The sequence below is a fragment of the Hyaena hyaena genome, unplaced genomic scaffold (assembly GCF_003009895.1).
Source record: "Hyaena hyaena isolate Hyena2069 unplaced genomic scaffold, ASM300989v1 scaffold_2, whole genome shotgun sequence".
NCBI lineage: Eukaryota > Metazoa > Chordata > Mammalia > Carnivora > Hyaenidae > Hyaena > Hyaena hyaena.
In genome coordinates, this window is record NW_024080634.1 from 1953103 (window position 1) to 1977193 (window position 24091).

At 55.0% G+C, this 24091-nt stretch overlaps 1 protein-coding gene across 1 annotated transcript in view; it reads right to left on the bottom strand.

The window, feature by feature from the left end:
- URB1 (URB1 ribosome biogenesis homolog) overlaps window positions 1-24091 on the bottom strand; it is a 74000-nt gene that overhangs the window by 30204 nt on the left and 19705 nt on the right. The window contains exons 9-24 of the mRNA XM_039228752.1: window positions 22166-22361; window positions 20774-20911; window positions 17830-18003; window positions 17088-17217; window positions 16418-16534; window positions 15232-15344; window positions 13331-13450; window positions 11777-11893; window positions 11156-11294; window positions 9874-10044; window positions 8652-8845; window positions 6673-6891; window positions 5774-5953; window positions 3523-4378; window positions 2539-2740; window positions 1685-1871 (exon numbers count right to left, since the gene is read on the bottom strand). Of these exons, the coding sequence (XP_039084683.1) occupies window positions 1685-1871; window positions 2539-2740; window positions 3523-4378; window positions 5774-5953; window positions 6673-6891; window positions 8652-8845; window positions 9874-10044; window positions 11156-11294; window positions 11777-11893; window positions 13331-13450; window positions 15232-15344; window positions 16418-16534; window positions 17088-17217; window positions 17830-18003; window positions 20774-20911; window positions 22166-22361 (3253 nt within the window). The remainder of the gene's footprint in view (window positions 1-1684; window positions 1872-2538; window positions 2741-3522; window positions 4379-5773; window positions 5954-6672; window positions 6892-8651; window positions 8846-9873; window positions 10045-11155; window positions 11295-11776; window positions 11894-13330; window positions 13451-15231; window positions 15345-16417; window positions 16535-17087; window positions 17218-17829; window positions 18004-20773; window positions 20912-22165; window positions 22362-24091) is intronic.

The window sequence follows — 24091 nt, forward strand, 5'->3', positions numbered from 1 at the left end:
CCTGGGGACAGGGGGTACGGGGGACTCTGTACTAGCTGCTGATTACTGCTGTGAACCTAAAACCATTCTAAAAACATTACGTCTATTAAAGAAAGGAAAAGAAGAGAGAAAGGGAAGGCATGCCCGAAGGACACAGATTTCTGAGAGTACGGCTTGCCATCAGTCATCAAGCCGGCCTGCTGGGTGGGTAGCTGCACAAGAAGGTCCACTGTCCCCTGTGGCGGGGGAGCCCGCACCTTCCTCTGCGCTCAGCTCTCTCTGGACATCAGGGATGGCCCTCCCTCCCAGGGCTGCCATGTCTGGGCTCCTGTGAGCCTTGAATGCATAAACCTGTAACAATGAATTAAGACTGAAATACAGGTTACAAGGTCTCTCAGTACAACGTAAGCACACCGCTTGATCTGTAATCTACAACCACTTTTCACACAATGTCACTTGGGATTATTTTCTGGAGAATTATTTTTTATTTATTTATTTATTTATTTATTTTTTTAATGTTTTATTTATTTCTAGGAGAGAGAGAGAGAGACAGCATGAGCAGGGGGAGGGTCAGAGAGAGAAGGAGTCACAGACTCTGAAACAGGCTCCAGGCTCTGAGCTGGCAGTCAGCACAGAGCCCGACGCGGGGCTCGAACCCACGAACCGCGAGATCATGACCTAAGCGAAAGTCGGACGCTTAACCGACTAAGCCACCCAGGCGCCCCAAGGAGAATTATTTTTTAAATATTGGGTGCAGAGTTTTAACGCAAGTCAGACTCTTTTGAGTTTTAACCAAATTTGGCATCCTGCATTGAGAATAACACCTATTCTTCAGGATGTTATTTCTGTACAAAAAAAAAAATATATATATATTTTAAAAAGTACCCTTCAATAGGAGGGAATAATGGCCAAAAATAAGAGTTGAATATTTCTGAATTTTATGACAGCTCTAGGCTCACAGAGCTAAGGAGTTCCATGAACCCCAAGCATAAAAATCTTCAAGAAAACTGCACTAAGGTACACCACAATCAAACTGCTTTAAACAGTAATAAAAACAAAAAAATTTGAAATGGGAGGGAACAAAGATAAGAACGACAGGTTTCTTACCAGAAGCAATGCATACCAGAAAACAGTAAAGCAACTCTTTTTAAATGCCTAAAAAATATATATAATCTAGACTTTCAGGCTCACTGAAATTCCCAACTCATTCTGAGACTTGCGTTTCTGGATCCTAAAACCAGACGAAGAGACGCTGCTAGAAAATAAAATTACAAATACGCAACACACACATGGATGGAAAACTGTAAATAAAATATTAACACGCCAAATTCAGGGACACGGGAAAACCATACCACGTTAGGATCATGTAAGGATATCCTGGTAATGTAAAGTTGGGTTAATGACCAAAAATCAATTTACGTAAGTTTCTTAATGGAGTGGGCAAAACCCAAGACCATACAACCATCTCAGTAGAAGCAAAAGAGTGCCCCCAAAAATCCAACATCTGTGGCTGATACAAGGACGCCCATCGTTTCGGGGTCTGCCCGCGCCACCTGCCGCTTTGCCTCCCAGACACGGCCCGGCTCGTCTCCTACGAGTCCCCGTTCATGCCACCTGGCCTGGGGGCCACCTGTCAGCCTTGGTCTATTTCCCTCCTTCCCTAAAAACCGGAGCCAGCGTCTGTGAGAAAGGGAGAGGCACCTACCACCAGCTCACGAAACCTCCGCAGCATCTGGCTCTCCCGGTCCCGGGCACTGTCCTGGTCCTGCCTGCCCGCACCGAAAGACGCCGTGAGCCACCTGACACAGGACGCCAGCAGAGTCCCCCTCCAGGCGCGCAGCTCTCCTGCCGCCCCGTCCAGGACGGCAGACACGGAGTCGGCCATGCTCCAGCTGCCGCAGACAAAGGCACAGTGTCAGCGGGACGGCCTAAGTCCCTCCAGTTTAAGCGTCACCCGTTACACCGGGCCACCTGGGACAGGTGCCCCGAGTCCCCGACCCCTATGTCACCCGAAGACGGGAGTCACAGGCCGCCCTGTCTCCCGGCTCCAGCGTCGCAGAGGTGCCAGCATTTTCACAACTAGGAAACGGTATTAATGCACCAGAAGATACACTGTCTGGACTTCACCTAAATTTGTCTTCTCCAAGTCAGCACTACTGGCATCCTGAGCCAGACTCTTCTTTCTCACGGGGGAGAGGACGGGTCAGTCCTGTGCATAAGATTTTTAGCAGCACCCCTGACCATCACCTTCCAGACGCCAGAAGCAACCATCCCCCACCCATGTCGCGACAACAAAAAAACATCAGATGTTGGCACCGGTCCTCTGGAGGTGGCACAATCACCCCCAGATAAGAGACGCTGTCCTCGGGGAGCCAGAACCAACCAGCCACCTCTGGAGACGTGCTTGCTCCAGGCAGGAAGGCTGGGAGCAGACTTCCCGTAGGAAGTGCCTTCAGGCCGTAGGAGCAGTGAAGCCATTTCTCGCTAGTTTATATAAAAACTAGAGGCGAAAGTGAAGCGGGGAGGGCAACGGCCACCAGACAGTGTACGCCTGCCTACCTCTCGTGTCTGCCTGGGGTCTGAAGCAGGCTGGGCAGGCGGTCCATGAGCACACCAAGGTCCTTGGCTCTTGCGAACGGGACCAGCTGGGCCAGGACCTCGTGATGCAGCCCCGACGCTGGGGGCCCATCCACGCTGAGAAGCCTGGTCTGCAGTTGCCTCCACAGCGCTTTCCTCAGCACGGGAATGACGGCAGAGGACACTAGGCAGAGACAAAAAGGACAGACGGTCACACAACGTGCTGGGCTGGAGCCAGCGCGTTTCAGCTTCCAGAGCCCGTGAGGCATCTTGTGACCGGGTGAGGTCATGCTTGCACTGTGACGCTGGCCAAGGCGGGAGTACCGATGCCACAGAAAGTGCCGGGTGCAAGGGCCGGCTGGTTACACGCTGACCGGCTCACCGCACAGGCCGCCACTCATCAGTCAATGCTCTGACACTGGGCCCAGAGCTTGCCGCTGGTGAAGAGAGTGTGAGTACCGAAGTTCTGGGCTCACTTGGGGTTGGTGCCTCAAGGACGCGGGAGCCGGAGAGGCGTGCGAGAAGAGGTGCCCTGAGAGCCACTGGCTGGCCTGAAGCTACGGGTGGAGCGAGAGGGCTGAGCCCACACCGCCCGGGCTCAGAGCAAACTCGCTGACACTTCTGCAGGGGACGATGGGACGGGACAGAGGGCGGCCACCCCGAGTGCCTCCTCTGGCCCCGGGGTGCATCCCTCCTTGACCCACCCCTGCCCCTTCCTGTGGGGAGCTCAGGGTGGACAGGAGCATGGGGGTGGCACCCCAAGGCACAGACCCAGAGCGGGGAGGGGTGGCAAGGGAGAACCTCTCCTCTCGCGCGGTGCCCAGAGCCGGCCAGTGGCTGAAGGAGCAGCAGAGCCACCGCACAGCCCGCATTCGGAAGCTCCGGGCGCGACGACGCACGTGTGGTTTCCACCTCCCCACCCTTTGATTTAACGCCTCCAGCTGCTCAAGGCCACGGCTTCCGTACCTCCTACTGGGCGTGTGAAGGGACCCTGCATCCTGCACTGGAGGTACACGTGGACGAGGGGGAGGAAGTCGTCAAGGCCTTCCTGGAGGCAGAGGCTGGAGCCGGGCTGCCCGCACCACAGCTCAAAGCGCAGCAGGTGGGTGGAGCTGAGCTGCACGAGCAGGGCGGCGGTGCCGAGGGCCGCCTGCGTCCGCCGGGCCAGGCAGTAGTCCAGCACGGGGACGCCGACCACGGGGGCCAGCTCGGGCTCTCTCTGCAGAGTGTGGAGAAACACGGCATCCAGCTCGTCCACGGCCAGTGCGGGAAGCAAAGCCCCCAGGCCTTTCACGAACCCGGGGGCCCAGAGGAGCTCGCCGCTCGGCCGCTGATCCTGGGCGCCGTGGGTCAGCAGCTGGACCAGGGTCCTGCCGAGAGCATTCAGGTGCCTCTGCTTCCTGGGGGACTTCGCGGGCCGCTGGACCACGAGCTGGGCCGCGGGCAGGCTCAGCAGAGCCAGGGTGACCTCACGGAGCTGGGCACCCTCCATGTAGGGATGCAGCTCCTGCAGGGCATCCAGCTGCGGGAGGCTCTCTGTGCGTGACGTGGCCGGGCCCGCCCCCCTGTCCCGCAGCATCTGCAGCACGCTCTGGGCGGTGGCCGCCGTGTACGGGGCCAGGAGGCCCAGCTGTCCGGAGCTGCAGACGATCGGGGCGCTGGCCGTCAGCAGCCGCAGGACCCCCGCGCTGAGGTGGGCCCCCAGCAGCTTCACGAGGACGGGGCTGAGGGTGTGCGCAGGAAGGGCCCGGCGCTCCAGGGCCAGGAACCAACCCGCCAGCGTGGGATGTCTGAGGACAGCCGCCAGCACCTCCTCCAGCGTCTGAAATAGGGCGACAAGGCACAGACCTTACCCGCAGCCCAGGGCCCACGAGGAGTAGGCTGGAGGGCGGAGAAGGGCATTCCTAAGCCGTGCCATTCTCCCACCCGAGTTCTGATGCCCCTCTCAGGGGCGCCCCCCAGCACCCCAACCTGAGCCCAGTCATGGCTATAACCAGACTACAGCGTCCCCCCCACCCCCCCCCCCCCCCCCCCCCCCCGTGACTGTGCCGGCTGGACCATGACTGGACCAGGGTCCCACCCACTCCGGCATGTGTCTGAGCTGACCATACAGCGAAACTGCTCTCCAGTCCCTCTGAACAGGGGACATGCTGTGCAGAAAAGCCTAAACGTGATGAAGGCCAATCATCTGGTGCCCGCTCAGCAGCCCCGCGTCCAGCATCAGCCAGACTGGGGGGACGTGGGTGTCTCCGGTAGACCAGAGTAGTGTGATCACAGTTTGGGAGAGAAGAGACCCTGTGCCTGGAACAGCGGATGGGGTCGCAGCCTCAAGTCTGAGGCCTGGAACTAAACGTCACGTCCCAGGAGGCTGAGCCCTGAGTGACTCCTGGGGAACTCCCTGGGACCCAGCGCTGGGTTGAAACCAGTGAGCAGCCTTGCCCAGTTCTGGAACGATCTGCTCCTAGCCAACGAAGTCACACGGTCTCTGAGAATGGGAAGATGTTGTCCTTCCTCCTTTACTTGTCAGGGACGGAAAGGAGTCCATCACACCTACTGAGCTGTGCCCATTACATACAGAAAAGCGTGATGTCACGTTAGCACCACCTTGCCCCCCGTCAAACAGCTACTAGGTGGTCCTGCACCCACAGCCACCTCCTGGAAGTCAACCTGGAGACAGATCAACGGAGGGGGGCTGTCTGTTAGTCTGTGAGATGAGGAATTGTTTGCAGGTGAGATGCAGATTGTGAGACAAGGGCTCACCCCGGCCCCAGCCCCACGGCGGCCACATAAGGTCACCAAGCAGGACGAAGACTCCTTCCCGGCGCTGCAAGTTCCTGGTGTGTATTCATGGGGATGAGCCGCACCCACCGCCCGGCCTTCACTCAACACAGGCTGCAAAAGCTCCGCAGGAACACATTCCCACCGGGTTTCTCAAGATGGTCACGTCACCCGGTGTAAGGGCAGGGGAAACAACATGCAGGGAGGGTGAGTGGGTGCAGAGTTATGACTAGAAAGGTAAACGCCCAGTGACGCCGTGCTTATCTGTGGGTGAGGGGTCACGGCTGGTTTGCAGCGTCTCCGACAGAGTTCTGCATCTCGTCATTTGCCTGCGACAAACCCTTACGTGTCTCAGACCAGAAGCAGAGGGGAAGCAGGGTCTGAGACTTCCAGGAAAAGGCTGACGGGAAGGAGCCCCACGGAAGGAGGGCAGCGATACCTTGTCACTGGCCAGCTCCAGCGAGGCCACGGACTCCGTGTCCAGAAAGAGGTCGGAGGCGGCCTGGGCGGCCTCGCGTTTCTGCTGGTCCTGCGAGGCCAGCTGCGCACAGTGGGCGACCAGGCGCTGGAGGAGGTCCAGGAGCAGCTGCAGGACGGGGGGCCCTGCGCTTCGGCCCAGCTGTGAGGACGAGAGCCACACACGCGAGAGCTCAGGCCAGGGAAGGGCTCCCAGTCACCGTGAGCGTGACCGAGTCCCTCTGTGACCGAAGGTGCCACGTTCCCGGAAGCAAGGACTGAGGAAGGAGACAGGCCAGAGTGGCCGGTCCCTGAGAGACACCAACAACCTCAAAGTCCTTTCTCAGGAAGACGTGCGCCCTCAATCTTGATGAAGTAACCGGGTTTGTTTGGGTCAAGATGAGGGAGACGCAAATTAAAGCTCCGTAAACCACACCGGGGACAGAAAGCTCGCCAACGAACTACTCAACACTTCTGAAAGATGGGGCATCTGGCCGCGCCGGTCCCGTCCTCTGTGGAGGGCGCTGGCCTGAGCGCCCGCTGCGCTGCCCCAGCCACAGAGCTCGGCCTGCGGTCCGCAGGAAACGGGTGCCGCAGCCGCCTCTGCCTGTCTGCTCCAGGAGGGGGAGGGGCCCAGCACAGACGGGCGGTGGGCCAGCAGCCCGGCTCCCCAGCTGGGGGGGTGGGGTGGGGGGCGGGGGGCTCCGTGGCCCTGTGTGTGTCACATCACTAAGTTGCCTTGTGTGCAACGGGGTGACAGCAAGACTCTGAAGCTCTATGGACACTGTCACTCGGTCTGGCCCCGACTCTGAGGCGGCCGCTCTGCCGGCGGGGACGTGGGGGCACGCAGGGGCTGGGGGGCCGGGCAGGAGCAGCGCTGACCTGGCCAAAGTTCTCCACGGCGCTCCTCACGTAGAGCAGCAGGTGTGTCGCCGAGCCCAGGATCTGGTGCGCCGGCAGGTGCGGGAGGGCGGCCTGCAGCTGCGCCTGAACCTGCTCGTCCAGGAGTGCACCCTCGCTCTCGTAGGCCGCCTGCAGCAGGGCGGAGAAGGAGGAGGCCGCAGGGCCCTGGGGGGCGAGGCTGCCCGGCATCTGAAGGGGCTTGGGAAAGCAGCAAAAATCCGAAGAAAAGGAAAGAAAAACAATTGCAGATTAAAAGGGTGCACAGTCGGCTAAAACTAAAGTCCTAAAACTAAAAAATATGTGACTGTGTGGCATTCTATTTAAAGAAGTTAAGCCCCAACGTTACCTCAGGGTGCATTAACACAAAAGCACTGCATCAGGAAGGGGTTTGCACACCCCGAGAACAGACGCCGTGGGCTAGAGCCGCACGGGCCGGGCACTGACTGAGGCGTCACGGTGATGAATGCTGCACGCTGTGGGTGGCACCTGGGAAGGGGGCAGCTCACAAGCTCTATGCCTTCCAAAGGCCCTCGCCAGGGAGGGTGTCTTGTTGGGAGAGTAACAAGCCAGTGGACAGAGCGAAGAGAAATTTCTGGAGCTTGACCTCAAACTCAAGTTGTTAACTTCTTCTACAATAACTGCCAAACTGCTTTCTTTATTGACCCCACGGGCCTTTTATGACTGTATCTCCAAACACTCCACTTTCTAAAGCTGACGAAACTAGGTCCTGTGTGCCTGGAGACACAGCAGGTCCCCTGGTGGGGTCCCCGGACCAAGCAGCAGGGTCGCCCGGGAACGGGTGAGAAAGGCCAATCCCCAGGCCCACCGCACACATGCTGAGCCAAACACACTCAGGGTGGGGCCCAGTGACCGTGTCCGAACGAGCCACCAGGGGACTGACATCCCACCAGGGTAAGAAATGCTGCTGTGACCCACCCCTCAAAGAGTGGACACCTTCCTTTGTGTACCCACGAGGCACAGCACTGACCTGCTAAGCTCTGACCAGCTGCCCTCAGTTCTGAACTGCAGCTTAGCATGCAGGGGAGGGTGGCAGCGGCCCGGGAAGGGCGTGGATGCTGAAGCTGACTGCCTGGGCCGCATCCTGACCTTCCCCTGCCCCCTACTGCTGCCCAGTGGTGGAATGGCTCTGTGCCTCAGTTTCCCCATGTGTGTAATAAGCACAGTAAGTCCCAAGCTTCTTCTCTGAGTCACCGCAAGGATTAAATGGCTTGAATCACACAGTGCCCTTGGTACCAGGCCCCGACGGACGGGAAGTGTTCGATTAACACAAGTATTTGCCATGAGTACCGCAAGACAAAGAGGCCCTGAGCTGCTTGCTTTTGCACGAACAGCTAAAAGTGTTCTGAATGAATACACACCACAAAGCTAACTTCTTGTGCCTCCCCAGCCCCCAACATTCATAAACACTCTGGCGCTGGGGCCAGATGTGCAGGGCCTGTTACAAGCACGTGGTCCCCACGTAAAGGCGGGACGTTCTTTCTTTCTTTCCATTTTCCCAGTCTTCACGGAATGGAGGCTGCTGGGGGCCACCAGCACCTGGTCTGACGGGAGCCCCGGAGCCGAGGGGCAGGCTGGGGCCCGCTGAAGGCGGCCAGGACCCAGGCACGCTGCATCACTTGGGACGGAGGGAAGAGGAGGCACCTTCCCCCACCCCAGCCCCAAAGCTGGCGCGGGGGCTCAGTGATCATGCAGCCAGCGGAAAATGCAATCCGGCGGCATCAGCGAGCCATCCGTCCTCTGTCGCGCCAGCTAAGTAGCAGTGGTGCCAAGGAGCTGGCCTCCTGCGCGGGGAAACCACAAGGCTACCAAGCTTCTCCCTGCAGGCTGCGTGGCGGCGAGGCTGAACCATCGGGGCGCAGCGGCGGCCCACGGGGGGCATCGCGGGGTTTCCCAGGGCAAGGCCCGGTACCCGCGGGAGCGCTCCCGCCGCGGCTCACCAGGGCCTCGCGGGCCGCCTCTGGGATCCAGCGGCTGTAGTACGTGTGGAACCGCAACAGCTGGTGGCAGCAAGGCGGGACGGGAGGCTCCAGCCTGTCGTAAGCCTGAAGCAGCAGACACAGCGCCAGAGGGTCCCGCTGCGTGTGGAGGAGGTCTGTCAGCACCGCCGTCAGGTATGCCACGACGTTCTCGCCTGCAAAGGAATGAGACGTGTGGGGGCGGCCTGTCGGGACCCTTCTGTGGCCCGTCAGTAACACCAACTCCCACGGGTATCCCAGATCCAGAGAAACAGACGCCAATTCCATGAGGGGTCACACACACACACACACACACAGGAGGGCAGGTGCTATCACCGCACAGCACACCAGGCTCCGTTCCACTAAACGTGTGACACACAGTCAGGCTTCAGTTCCCAAGGCCTGGAAGTGGAGACCCAGGCCTAGAAGTGACGCAAGAGCCACCTGGGGCCAAGACTTGTTTGGCGCTCGCAAATCCATTCTTGGTCCTTGGGCACCTGGACCCCCCACTGTGGTCACGCTGGGACCACGTGACTGATTCAGCCACTTCCAGGCCTGGCGGGAACAGCCCCTCCTTGACGGTCCCCTCTGTCTTCCTCTCCCACAGTGACCCTGGAGGCTGTATGTGGAGATGGTTCAGCTACAAGATGGGAGTGGCCTGGACCCCTGCCTCCACGAGAACAGTCCCACACGAGAGCAACTTGACCTATACTGGACTATGCCAAGGTCCAGAGAAGAGACCTTTGCCCATTCAATCACTACATGCTGGGCCTTATTTGTTACTACAGCAGAGCCTGAGCAACCCTGACTAATCACACCACTGTGATCTAGTTGTGATCTAGGGATACTTCCTCGGTTCTCAGTTCCAGCAATTTCCAGCAAGTACGAAGGACTCACACCCTAGCATCGTGATGGCAAAAATAGACTCTGAAAACGTCGGTGTTAAAGCAGGTCTGTGCAGCAGACAAATAATGCATTCTTATGGACTTACCCCTCAAATGGCCCATTTCCCAGAAGTCCTGCTGGCACCCAGATTCTCATCCCTACACACTTAGCTCTGAAGGCCAGGCAGCCATCACTTGGGTACGAACCTTGCTGCCACGGGTTTTCAGCAAGTATTCCCGGAGCCCCTGGAACCACACCTCCCAGCCCACAGGGACCTAGCTGGTGACGCACCCAGGAGATCCTGACTATACGCAGGTACCTGTTTCGTGTTCTGTCCCAAGGAGCAACTTATTCCTGGCTTCCAGGGCTGCGGGGACCACGGCACTGAATGGGAACGTGAGCAGGATCATGTCTTCATCCAGTAAGAACCCAATCTCCTCATCCAGGCCTTCACTGCCCTCCACCAGGACGTCCACCATGTCGAGAACATCTGAGACAGAAAGAGGACAATCCAACCAAGGCCAGAGACACCGAAGGACCCCACTGCAAAGGGCTCCACAGGCAGGGATCGTAAGAAACGTCTAAGAGGAGGCGTAAAAGCTAAACACCCCCGGGGGGGAAAGGCTTAGTATGAAGTTTAATTCTTTTTTTTTTTTTTTTTTTTAAATTTTTATTTTATTTCTAGGAGAGACAGAGAGAGAGAGAGAGACAGCGTGAGCAGGGGAGGGTCAGAGAGAGAGGGAGACACNAAATTTTTATTTTATTTCTAGGAGAGACAGAGAGAGAGAGAGAGACAGCGTGAGCAGGGGAGGGTCAGAGAGAGAGGGAGACACAGACTCTGAAACAGGCTCCAGGCTCTGAGCTGGCAGTCAGCACAGAGCCTGATGCAGGGCTCGAATCTACCAACCGTGAGATCATGACCTAAGCAAAAGTCGGACGCTCAACCGACTAAGTCACCCAGGCGCCCCTGAAGTTTAATTCTAAACACACGAGGACATCACCTCTGAAATCCCAAGAGCTCTGCCAGACGAAATATAGGATGTCTGGCTCAGATGATAATAGACTGAAGTTTCCTCAAGTGACACCGAGAAGCCCCAAAACCTTAACCTGGATATTCAGGCGAATAGGTCAAAATCAGAGAAGCCAAACAGGGTCAGGGTTGAAGCACAGACCAGAGCCCAGGTCTGGACTTCAAATCCTGACTCTGCTGGGTACTAAGCTGTGTGAGCTTGAGTTAATCACCTAATCTTTCTGGGCGTCAGCTGCATTACCATCGTATAAAAAATGTGGATAATAACATCTGCCCCTTAGGGTGGCTTATGGGGTTCCAGGAGTTAGATCTGTAAAGAGCTAAGATCAGCACCCGGCACAGAGGAAACACTGCACAAAAATAACCCAGCCAATGGGCTCTGTACATTCGCCCCCTCGGAGGAGCAAATAAGGCGATTTTCATTTCCACGGTAGGCTGATCTCTGACTCAGAGAAACAGATGCCTGCCCCTGTGTGAGACGTTAACGCGGTTCCCATTTTCACCACTGATCTGCCGCTGATCGTGGCTGGGGCTTCACGGACCCGAGGAGCAAAGCAGCAGTGGCGCCTACCATCGATGTGGGACACGGGAATGCTGACATCGTCAGCCTCCTGCTTCGTCCCTGCAGCCCGCAGCGTGCTGGCTTCCTGGACGAAGTCAGATGCTTTGTCTGTGTAGGAATAGGGATTCGCCACCAACGTCAGTAAAACCTGGGCATCGAAAAGCCAAGCAGAAAACATTTAGGTGGTCGCAAGTGAAATGGAAAAACAAAAACAAAAATACACAAAAAAAATCATCAGTAATATAAAGGGAAGAGCTAAAATGTTAACAGTCCCCAATAAGAACAATTTTTTCTGCCAAGTATTTTTTTTTTTTACTTTTTGTTACAGAATTAAAAAAATTTTTTTCTTTTGGTATAAACCACTGCGCTTAAACCAGTGGTATAAATCACTGTAAGTACGCCCCTGCTCTCTTTGTGCAAAGACCAATCCCCAGAAGGAAATTAAACAGTAATATATTCCCATTTTACAGATTCTAAAACTCAGCAGAGTCTGGCATATCAGCAGAAATTAGGAAGGAAGCCAGAAACCCAGGGCTTCTGGCACTGGTGCCTCAAAAGTGCCTTCGTCACATCGAAGGCCACATGGCATGCTCATTGACACACTCCTTCACACTGGACATAGGTGCTTACGCGTTCCAAAAACTGAATCACGGTTTCTCTTTGCTCGTCCGCAGTGTCATGTAAGTGTTCCAGCCACAGCTCCAGCTCCCTCCAGGTGTGCTCGAACACCCCCGTGTCCCGCAGGATCTGTCAGGGAGCAGAGCCAGGGCGGGGGTGTCAGAGCAACGAGGGGCCGAGGCAGCACGGCACAGAGGAGGCCAGAGTCCCATCGGCAGTTTTACCCCCAAAGCCACTCTTTCACAATGACACTCCCAGACGTGACGGAAAGGAGAAGAGAGTCTTCTGCGTTCACTCAAATTTCACACAGCCCCTGGTCTTACTGCTTACTCCTTTCCTTCAACTCCTAAATAATAAAAGGATTTAAAAAACCCAGCTGCTGCTTCGGAGGCTGACTGCTATAGCCGGATTTTCACAAAGACCCCAGGTAAATGAGCAGGACTCAGCCCCTCAGAGCCAGCAACTGTTAGCTAGCATGACATTCTCCAAGATCACAAAGCAGTCATGTCACGTCATCTCAGCGCAACCTCCCTCAGCCTCAGAGCCGGGACATGAAGCAGTGGCGATTCTAAGAGAACGGAATGTGTTAAGAGGGAGGACCTTGAGCCAGCACGATTATATGACATCCCCAAATGGCCTGATGGCACAGACTCCCACAGCAAGAGCCTCAACAGCGCACTGAGGAGAGACCCGACTGTGCCAAGCCTGCCCATGTAGAGTAAATGACTATGAAATTGGGTCAGGGTCAAGTGCACGCCTACAGGGAAATGGCAGTTTGTGAAGGTCAAGGCCAAGATGTTCATGTTCTTCAAGCAGCTCAGGTGAGAACGTTATAGGGCAGAAAGATTATCAACGCTTCAAAGAAAAAAATCTCTGCACCCCCAAAACAATGAGCGTGCCGCCTATAGCACATTGGCCATGCAGGAGAAAGGAGATTTCCCATGGTGACATCCAGACCTGGGGGAAGCCCTACAGGATGAAGATCAAGTGTGGGAGAGAGAAGCTGACAGTCCAACTCCCCGTCCCCTTCCAGTAACTGTGAGGACACCTGGGCTGTGGGTGATGGACAAGGTCAGAAAGGCTGAGTCCTGGAGAAGGCGGCGTCTGGACACGTGGGGGAAGGCACGGCCCACCCCACAGGTGGAAGTTCCCCGGAGGCTGGAATCCTAACACTGCAGGGAGCCTACAGCGTGCTGGGCATCACCTACTACTCCAGGCCACGCGCGCTCTCCTCTGAATCCTACCATCTCATCCTTCCCATTCACCGTGAGAAAACAAAGTTCAGCGAGGGTGAGTATTTGCCCAATGCCACCCAGGAAGAGGTAGTACTGGGACTCAAATCTAGGAACAAGACTTCAAAGCCCATGTTTCCCACTTCACCATGCCACCTCTTGGGAATGCAGCTAAGTTTAGACATGATAAATTAAAGCTGCCTTAAAACTTCCTGTTTTTAAATTTACAGAAGCCCTGACACATCCTTAACTCAACAACTATTTACTAAGCACCTGCTGTAACAGAGACTGGGAAGATGCTTCCCAGAATTAGGAACTGGTAGAAAATGCTTACCTTTATGATCAGAAGTTTGGTAGATGACTTGAGCTGGAGATGGCTACTGGTCACAAACATTTTCATCAGTAAGTAAAATACAGATCGTTCTCCTCCAATGATTTCTGCATCTGGGCCTTCCTGGAGTTGGAACGGTAGCAGATTATAAACATTACACAGGTCACTGGATGCTGAGGCCGGTATGGCTCCAGGCCTCTTATCTCACCTCACTTTAACTACACTCGGCAAGACTGGGATTTTACACGAGGAGGCTCGGAAAGCCAGGTGCTCAACCAAAGCCCCAAACGGCAGCCGGTGCTGACAGGGTCGATCCCTTCTACGTAATTTAGCCTCTCACAAAGGCTGGTGAGCTTTGAACACACGTCTCAGAAGTTCATGGGGCTCCAGATCCCTGGCCCAAATGCCACTGAGGCTGTGTCTGGCTGGCGTCTCTGCAGCCCCTGGCAATAAGAATGACCCTGACCGTGTGAAGTGCTGGTGTTCATGAAGCCCAGGAGACTTCATCTTATAAGCAGACGGTGGGGCACAGGATATAAATTAGTATTTTAATACCAGTCCTTTCAAAGTTAAGAGGCCTCCCTCTGTTCATTTTCCAAATGAATCACCAGGATCCCACTGGCCCTGTTCAGCTGGGGTAAAAAAAACTCAATGACACTCCGGGCTGCTCATCTCTCTGCGGACCGTGGCAATGACCTCACGGTGGAGTGCAGAGGTTGAGAGCAGGACTGTGTGCGACACTGGACCCTCCAGTCACCCTGCAGGGTGTCCTAACCACTCTGTGCCCTGGCTGCCTCATCTTTCTGTGGTGGTAAAGGTGCAGACGCACAGGGCATGCGTGTCAATCCTCAATTACGATACAGGTGAACCTCAGGAGAGGACCTGGGGGGAAATGCAGAGATCCCCATGCGCCCGCATTCTCACGCTTTTCTGGAAATATGACATGTACAAATCCCTACATACGTTTCCATGCTATTGGTTCCATTAAATTACAAAAACTTTATTTTTGAGAGAGAAAGCATGTATGCACGAGCATGAGTGGGAGAGAGGCAAAGAGAGAGGGATACACAGAATGTGAAGCAGGCTCCAGGCTCTGACCTGTCAGCACAGAGCCCGACGCAGGGCTTGAACTCACAAATGGTGAGATCATGACCTGAGTTGAAGTCAGATGCTTAACTGATTGAGCCACCCAGGTGCCCCTGGTTCCAGAGAATTTTTTTTTCAGAGAACTTTAAGTAAGATCTAAGTCACTTAAAAAAATCATCATCAGAGCTACAGAGCACTTGGAGCTTAATTTTGCCTGGTCATTTTTCCTCTTTGGATAGAAACAAAATGGCATCCTGTGCTTAAACACAGGTGAGTATCTGCTGCAGGCTGAGTTCCCTTTATGAGTCCACATTATATTCTCCAGAAGGTCCTAGAAGGCGTTATGAAAGGCAGGAAAAAACGCCAGCAATCTTTACTGATTTTTGTACCAGCCTGGGTCTTCTCCCGGCTGGTATCGATCTCAATCTCTGTCTCAAGTTCTTCCAGGATGAGAACAAAGAAGAAGGAATGCATTTTGTATTTCCAAATGCATTTATTTCCAAAAAGTTTTAAAATGACAAGCAAAATGCAAAGTACTCAAGATAAAAACAAAAATGAAAACTCCCAATACCTCCCAGTGACACTGTTTCAGTAAGGACACAGTCAACATCCTACTTTGCAAAAGCAAAGAGATGCACAGGCCTCTTGGTTCCTGACTCAGACCTGGCCTCTGCTCCAGGCGCATCTAAGCGGGGGAACCGTGAATGTCGTCTTTATGACCAACCGTCGGGTTCTGACCCAGTTAGACATTTCCAGGCCGAAACACCGACAGACCCCGACGTTAACGGAAGAGCAAGCAGAAGCCATCCGCTTCCTACCTGTGCCTTGAGCCACAGGAACTTGCTGGCGGGCAGCTCCAGCGCCACCTTCAGGATGTGGTGTTGTAGGATGGGAGGCACCTCCTCCCGGAGGCCCTGCTCTGAGATGACGCCTGTGGCAGAAAAGAGGGAAACGGACCGGAAGTCATGGGCAGGGAGGCACCCAGCGAGGCCACCCCTGGCCATGGGGGCCAGATAAGAACTCCCAACTGCAGAAATAAGAAGGGGGTTTGGAGGCTCTCTCCTCTCTTCTGGCCAGACGCACCCCCACCTGGCACATCCTCCCCTCCCATGGTCTGTCCAAATCGTCAGCAAAAAGCCTTAACTCCACTTGCCTCAAGCGGCCCCCTGGCCGCAGTGACCTCTCCCTACGGCATGAAGCCTGGCACCTCCCACTGCCCCCTGGGTGCATTCTCCGGGCGAGAGGCACCAGCCCTGCTCCCCAAACCAAAGACGTTTTGTGAGCAGACCTGTGGCCACCCGAGCCCCAGACTGTGTCCTCCCCCGCTGGCCTGATTTCTGCATTTCCCTTTGCTCGGGAGGGACATGGTACTAGATACGAGTGGCCGCCTCTAGTAAATTTCATATTCTCACAGCAGAGAGAGGCTTTCACCTTCAAACAATTAAAAAGTTAATTACAGCTTTTCAGAATTATTCCAAGAGCTTCTGTAAACCCCAGGAATGACACACCTGCAAGCCTTCCTCCATGGGCCCAATTATAAAATTATTAAGCACTTTTCCGTCACAGAAACGTGACCAGACAGGCCGAATGTTACTTTTACAAGATGTGGTTTGAACCTGACTCACCCGGTACAACATGGGTGACTCTGTCAGAAGCGCCTATGCGTGAGTAGGACGTCCCCTCTAAGGGGCTCTAACATCCGCACCCCTGCTCCTCTGAAGACAGGTTTTAGAGTTAACGTGACACACTCTGATTTGTCACTTATCTGAGGCAGACAACTCAGGCAGCCCGGCTTCTCCCTTCTGTGCCCTAGGCTGGTAAGTGCTCATCCGATGTTTACTTAAGGACAACTGGTGATTTAAAAACTATTAGTGCAAATACAAATAAGCAGGCTGGTGGATGGGGCCCACCAGCGTCCCTGGGCCTCAGCTCCGGTTCGTGACTGCTTCCTTCCTCCCTGCCGGCACCAGAGCAGAGGGGGCCCTGCGGTCCCCTGAGCCGCACCTTTCAGGAGCTTGCTGAAGTCGAAGTTGTACTGCATGACCATGTGTGGGACCGCCTTCTGGTACAGGCATATGACCTGCAGCAGAACGGCCTTCAGAAGAATGGTTTCTGCGTCATCTGAATCAAGATAAAAAACACCGTAAGTTAGGAAATACTGGCTCTTTGTCCTTAATCAGCAGGTGGTATGCAGTCAACACATGGGGAAGGCAGAGGCTGCAGTCAGATCCCTAGAGAGTCTACGTGGGCAAAGTCAAGATCGTTCAAATAGACTGGGTTTAAGTCCTCATGGTGGGGCAGTAACCTTGGACAGGTTAAAGCGACTACCTCTGTGCTTGAGTGTCTTCATCTGAACAATGGGAATTAAACAGGATGTAGACAGAAGGTACGAAGCCCACTGCCCGGCAGGCTAATAACAAGGTCTGAGTAAGGTACCTCATTACTGGGCAGGGGGCCTGTGAAGCCCACCTCTACCTGCACAGCCAAAGAGAGGCCTCCATGGAAAGGCCAGAGCACAGGGTGCCCAGCACTCAAGTCCTTAGACAGTCACGGTGCCTAGGTAAAGCCCGGGCACATTTGCAATAGACGCCTCCAAAGCCCCGTGGGCTGGAGCTGTCCCCGCCTGCCCATGTCACCTCTGTTTGCCGAGAGCAGGGCCCCACGCAGCCCTCACCGCACTGGGGAGCCACGCAGGCAGCAGGAGTCTGGGTGCCCCTCTTCTTTCCTTTCTCGTCATCCTGTTTTGTCTCCTGCTTTCGAAGTGACTGCCAGACCCACACGATGGTGTTCAGGTCTGGTAAACTCTATGAGGGAAAACACAGTCACATTAAACAAGGGAGAGAAAGGGAGAGGAACCCAAAACTAAGGGGAAGCAAAGCACAAAGGGAAGACACGAGTGCACGTGAGTGCGAGTGTGTGAGAGACGGGACATGGCGGGGAGAACAGGCCCATGTCCTCTGTGAGCTCCACACAGCACAAAGCTGTGATTCCCACGACTGTACGGCACGGACGTGGTGAAAACACAAGCGCCGATGCTTACAACAAAGACTCATTCACCTGAGCAGGACGCTAGGAACAAAGAAACATGCCCGACAACCGCAGGGGGCCACGTCCACCATGACCTCAGCTCCTCTGGGGCAGGTACCCCATCTGCAGACGCCTGCCCTTCCTTACTCACCAGAATGGGCCTCCCAAGCCATCCCCTTACCATGACCCTGGCCTTGTGCGTGCGGCAGTGGGGGAGGGAAGAGCATGTCAGCTCCTGATGAGACTTGAGGTCCCAGGAGCACCCCGACCCCTACCTGCCCTTGGTGCTCCTGGAACTGCCTCTTCCACCTGGTGCGCTTACCTGTGACAGCTGTAAGGAAAGCCCTGGAAACTTCCCCGCAAAGGCCAAACCCAGCTCCCGCACCTACCTTGCTCAGGGCTTCTCTGAAGAGGCGCACAAATTCTTCCATCGCCGCGGCCGTGTACACGCCTGATTCCTGCCATATCTCTTTGTTCAGACAGTGCTCGATCGTTTTTAGTGCTCTTTTCAGAATGACGGAAATAAGGGATAAAGCTGTGTGCTTCACTGATATGCTATCCAACTGGGAAGAAAAAGGGTTAAAGCCACACATCTGCAGCTGCTCTATGGACACAGTTCTCCTGAGCCCCGGGTGTGGCTGGCTCTGGCGTCCCCACGGGTCACTCCTAGGGAAGGCCACACAAGCCGGGTACCCTCGATGCTGTAAGAAGAGGTGGACTGGGGGCCCTGCCCCCCTTGACCTGCAACGGAACTGACCTCGGCACCTGCCGAAGAGAGAACTATAAGAGGGGCTGATAGTTACTCTCAACTCTGTTTCACTGTCTGTGTTTCCTAAGTCTTTTATGACAGCCACCGGACTCTCGGGGATTTTCCACACCAAGAACAGCTGCGATCTCACCAGCACCCAACCGGCCCCAAGCAGCACTCGCTGTCAGGGGCACAGGTGACAGGAAAAGGCAGCACACACTTAGGAAAAAACACCTGCAGGCTTGGTAAGCATGCAGCCCCCAAACACAGGCTCAGGGACCTTCCTAGGGACAGCCGGGACAGTTCTGAGTCCTCACCCGCTGCAGAGATTGAGCAGAACACAGGAACCGGAGCTGTTGCCAGACGGGGGTCCCCTGGGAGATGCCATCTCAGGCCCGGCCCTGAACAACTCAGGCAGCCCCAGGAGCATCCCAGGTGCAGTCTGGGACAGGATGAGCCAGCGGGGCCACCGCAGAGGGACAGGCAGGGACACCCGAAACGGCATTCTGTGTTCCAACGAGCCGGGGGTTGTTCCGTGCGTGTGCTGTACACTACAGCACTGCTACACGAAGTGCCCCAAGCCAGCGGCAACTCCCTCCTGTAACCCCTTCACAGGCAAGGTCCAAACAAGCGCCCGTGTGTACACGCTGCCTCCAAACGGCAAGCTTCCGGTTTCTGATTAGCTAACTCCTTTCTTTGTGATTCTAAAATCAGAAATTATGCCATTAAAAGCTTTCAGATAATACTGTATGGAAACCTACAGAAAACACAAACATACAGTGCTAACACCACTCCTAAGACACACCTGAGTTGCTGGCCTCACCGGCACGGTCAGGAAAGGCCCACTGAGGACAAAGCAAAGGCCTGTACAGGACGGCGGCATTGGCGGAACAGAGAGCGCACCCCTGTCCTTGCCCCACGTCACCTGGTCCAGGGACAGACACCCCCTGTCCTGAAACTACACTGTGACAGGGAGCGGACGGCCTTCCATCCCAGACTGCCTGCGGGAGCTGGCTCCCAGGGCGTGGGCACGGCTGCCAGTGACACGGCCTGCCACCCAGAAAGAGGGGTGACACACGCCTTTCAGTGGTTTCCTAGAAACAGCTCCTTGAGATAACACAGCCTGTGTCTCCCCCCAATGGATGGGCAAGCGAGCAGGGTCCCAGTCATGGCTGTTCTGATTTGGCCACCAGAACAAAAGGCCTTTCTGCCCAGCCCCACACTGGCCCCCCTGCTCCTTGCCCACAGCCCACTCCCAGCACAAGCCCCAGACGGGCATCAACAATGAGGAGCCCCGGGGCACCTGTGGGGCTCGGTCGGTTAAGTGTCTGACTCCTGATTTCAGCTCAGGTCATGATCTCAGAGTCACGGGATCAAGCCCCACATTGGGCTTCATGTTGAGTGTGGTGCCTGCTTGGGATTCTCTCCCTCTCTTGGCCCCTCCCCTGCACCCATGTGTGCACCCGCTCTTTCTCTCCCCCAAAATAAACATTTTTAAAACCACAGCTGGGGTGCCTGGGTGGCTTAGTTGGTTAAGCGTCCGACTTTCGCTTAGGTCATGATCTCACGGTTCGTGGGTTCGAGCCCCGTGTGGGGCTCTGTGCTGACTGCCAGCTCAGAGCCTGGAGCCTGTTTCAGTCTGTGACTCCCTCTCTCTCTGACCCTCCCCTGCTCACGCTGTCTCTCTCTCTGTCTCCTAGAAATAAACATTAAAAAAAAAAAAAGAATAAAAAAAACAAACAAACAAAAAAACAGAAAAACCACAGCTGAGCCCCGCTGCATAGCCCAGGGAGTGCTCACCACCCTGTGCTGACCTCCCCATCACGGCTGGGGCCACCTCACCCCTGCGCCACCCACCATGGCCCACCCTGGTCCCACTGTGTCCACACCACAACCCAGCCTGCGAGAAGGGTGGGGCCTTCTCCTGGGCTCCTCCTTCCCGGCTAAGTCTTGAGGAACTTGGGTCTGGGAGGGGCTGGCAGAGCGCAGGACCCATGTGTGCCAACAGCTCACGGCCGTTCGCTGACAGCCAGGGTGCTGTGGTGACAGACGCAGGAGTGCCTGAGAAGGAGGTTTTGGAGGGACTCGGGGACCTCCATCACAAATAACGACGTGGAATTTCATTTCTCCACGGACACGTCCTCTCGAGATGCCCGAAAAGCTGATCGTCAAAGCAACGTTCGTAACACTAGAGATCATAACGCCATTCACTTCAACCACAAGGGACAGGACGTGGCAGGCAAATGTCAGTCCTACGCCTTCCACAAATCCCCAACCAACACTTTCATACGGGACGCCAGGCCGTGGCTGAACACACCGCGTCGCCTCTGAGCCCATCAGGCTCCTGCCTTAGGCAAGCGCAAAGCCCCGCAGGGGTCCATGGTGCTGGCGGTGGTGGGGCAGCAGGAGCCCCTGGCGGGAACGTGCCTGGGGCCCCAGGGGCCCGGCTGAGTGGATCCGAGGAAGGCCTGAGGCTCACTGACAAAACACCACACAATACACCCAGGCAGGCCTTCTCAGAACAATCCCCAGCAGGGCCCATGCAGGGAACAGGAGAAGGTTCTAGAAGAAAGGTGACCACTTACATTCAACGCCTGGGTGAACATCGTCTTATTGCACACCAAGGGCACAGTGGTCACCATCACCATGGCCAGGAGCCGAGGCAAGGGGATGAACTCTCTGGTCTGGAAGGCCCGGGAGACGTCCGGCTGGGCGTCATAGATCTGTGACACAGAGAAAAGATGATGAGCGGCTGCGGGTTCCACTTCAAAGCAGGCTCAGCATCAGTGCCCCACAGCGAAGCGGGTCCAATGCAACCATTACAGCGAGGAGCGTCCGGAGACTGCCTGGAAACAGGCTCCGCGAGAGTGACCCCCAAATCTACTCACTAGAGGAGAGTCCGGGCACAAGACTGCTGCCCCAGGGCAGTGACCTTCAAAGCAGAGCTCTGCCTGCGGCCCGGGGGGCCTCATACACCCCCGGATGGCACGCCAGTCACTACGGGACCTAACAATCGTACCACTAACCAGGGTGCGCCTGACAGGCATCTGACGCCTGCCAGAATCTCTGTAATACTTCGTGACAACCCTTTAGGGTAGGGATTTTTTACATGGCAGTACAAATCGTTCATGGGTGACAAAGCTGGATCTCAATAAGGGTAAGTAAGTTCCCCGGGGGCACACGGTTAAGAAGCAGTGAAGGGAGGGCTCGCACCCAGGCCTGCAAGGCCGCGCACTTGGCCCCCCCAGGGGGGGCAGAACCAGAGCAACTCCCACAGGGCGGGAGGGGGTGGTGGTGGCCGCCACAGGCCTCCCTTCCCCAGCGCGAAGGGCAAACTGCCTCCTTCTCGCCCCAAGATACACGTGGGGAGCACAGGCACACGCGCTCAAGGAGAGCAAGAGCAGACTACACACGAGAGCCCATCTGGCAGACCAGCGCACGCCTAGGCGGAGGCACGGGGAACATTCCAGCTGCTTCTCACCTAGGCAGGTCACCAGGCAGACAGCGCGCCCCGCCGGCAGCACTGCCGAGGAAGGTACAGCGGCCTGTCGGCGGTGGGGACGAGAGGCGGCCTCTGATAAGACGTTCACACACAGGCACCCGGACAGGCAGAGCGTCACTGTGCACGGATCGTAAGCTGTTCTCAGAACTTAAAGCAGCGGTCCTTACATGTGGCGCTTCAGCTCACAGCCCTCCCCAGTGTCAGCCGCGACGTGCCAACACTCATGAAGGTCTCCCTCTAAGGAAAGCCTGGACGAAGGAGATGAATCTGCCCTGACAGATTCAAAAGGCGTCCACCCCGAAGTTCAGCTCGGCAAAAAGCAGGACGTCCCCAGAGGAGCAGGACGCCGGGCTGACACGAGCGGACGTCGCCCCTGCAGAACGGCTGGGTGAGTTCTCCGTCCTTCCTGCGGTCATCGGCTCGTTGCTTCCCCTCCCACGGCCCCTGCTCCGGGCCGGATTCCCCAGGGTATTACCTTGTTCAGCAGCTTGATGTTATTTGACCAAGTGGACTTCGCCCTTGGGAGAAAGGAAAACGTGACTTCCTTGAAGTACTTGTTCAGCAAGTCCGGGCACACCTGGAGGATGTTCACCACCAGCTCGGCCACCAGCTCGTCGTCTGCCGCACTTTTCAAACCCAACAGGAAGTGCAGGAGCGTCAGGTTCCCGCCTCTGCCAGGGAGAGAGGAGAAGGGTCGGCAGGAATTTCCACAGCACACCGAGAGCTCGGGGTCAGAACGGCAGCTCCTCAAAATCGCCCTCGGGAAACACGGTTAAAACAGTGACCGGCAAGCATCATTTTGAATTTCCCTCATGACACAATGCGGGGTATTTTCATGGCCTGTGAGGTTCTAGCTCCCCAACAGAGGGCTTGAATCTCACTCCTCTATTTCTGAGTGGCTGAAAAAGTCGCTATGTTGTCCTATCTCCATCTCTCCTTCCCCACCTTGAGTTCCATCTGACTTCTATTTTATTTATTTATTTTGGGGGAGGGAGAGAGCGAGAATCCCAAGCAGGCTCCACGCTCAGCATGAAGCCTAACACAGGGCTCGATCCCATGACCCTGAGATCACGACTTGAGCTGAAAGCACGAGTCTGACACTCAACTGACTGAGCCACCCAGGTGCCCCTCCATTTGACTTTTAAAGAGAAGGAAGAAACCCACTCTCCATCTCCACCCTGGCCAACAACCAGTCTACCCAGAAATCAAGGCTAATGTAAAGAAAGGGCTGAACCCGCAGGGAGAAATCCACTCCCGCAATTTGGCCGTGTGATTTTCCTGACCGTTTTCCTCCAACTGCACATAGAAAGGCACAATATAAATAAATATATATGTAAACATTAGGTATAAAAATACAGAGAAGGCATCTAACTTTTGAAAAGATCTTTATGTGAACTGCCCCACAGCCCACAGGGCCATAAATGATTTCTAAAACTCGACAACATGGCTACAAGTCTTTTCAGTTTTTCTACCTCCTCTGTTTCTAATGTATCTCAAATTCCTGGGCCTTCACTGAGCCACTGCAAGAAATTAATATAGAAAAAACAATCTGCTGTATGAAAATACTCAAAACTTGTCCCTAAGTGAACAGTTTTCAAAAGATCATAAAAATAAGAATCAGGAAAACCTGTGGATGTTAAAACTTGCATACAGGAAGCAACTAGCCCAGGACCTACACAGCCAAGCCCACAGTAGTCTAGGGTCACCCCCAGATCCTTCCAAGGGAGGGTGGCTTTCACAGCTGCCTGTCCCTGGGAAGTCATAAAATCCAGAACATCTCAGAATTTCTCATTAGCACGCCACATTGGTAGCCTCCAGGATCGTCACTCTTCTATATCCCCTTATAAACTGACTAAAATTAAGATATAACAGCTTTTACATATAATAAAACATTTTTCAAAATTTGAACCAGAGTGTAATTTTGATCAGAAAGCTATCCTTTAAAAAACTTAAAACTCCTGGGGGGTTTGGGGCGGGGGGGGGAGGGTGGTGTTCAGTCGGTTCAGTCGGTTGAGCAACCAACTCTTGGTTTCAGCTCAGGTCATGATCTCATGGTCTCACGGGTTTGAGCCCCGACTGGGTTCTGTGCTGACAGGGTGAAGCCTGCTTGGGATTCTCTCCCCACCTCCCAGCTCCCACCCCAGTTCGTGCTCTGTCTCTAACAAAACTTTAAAAAAAGTTTAAAATTCTTAATATGAAAATTTCATGAACAAAAGTTTGTGCTGTCAAGAGTGCACTAAAAATACTACACACACCACATTATTTTAATGGACAACATAATAAAGCAAATAACCTATTTCTAACACACACCGGCCACCGCTCTGGGCAGTTACTGTGCTCTACCTCCCCCTGAGGTGGATACCAACTTCATTTCCATTTTACAGATGAGACAACAGAGGCA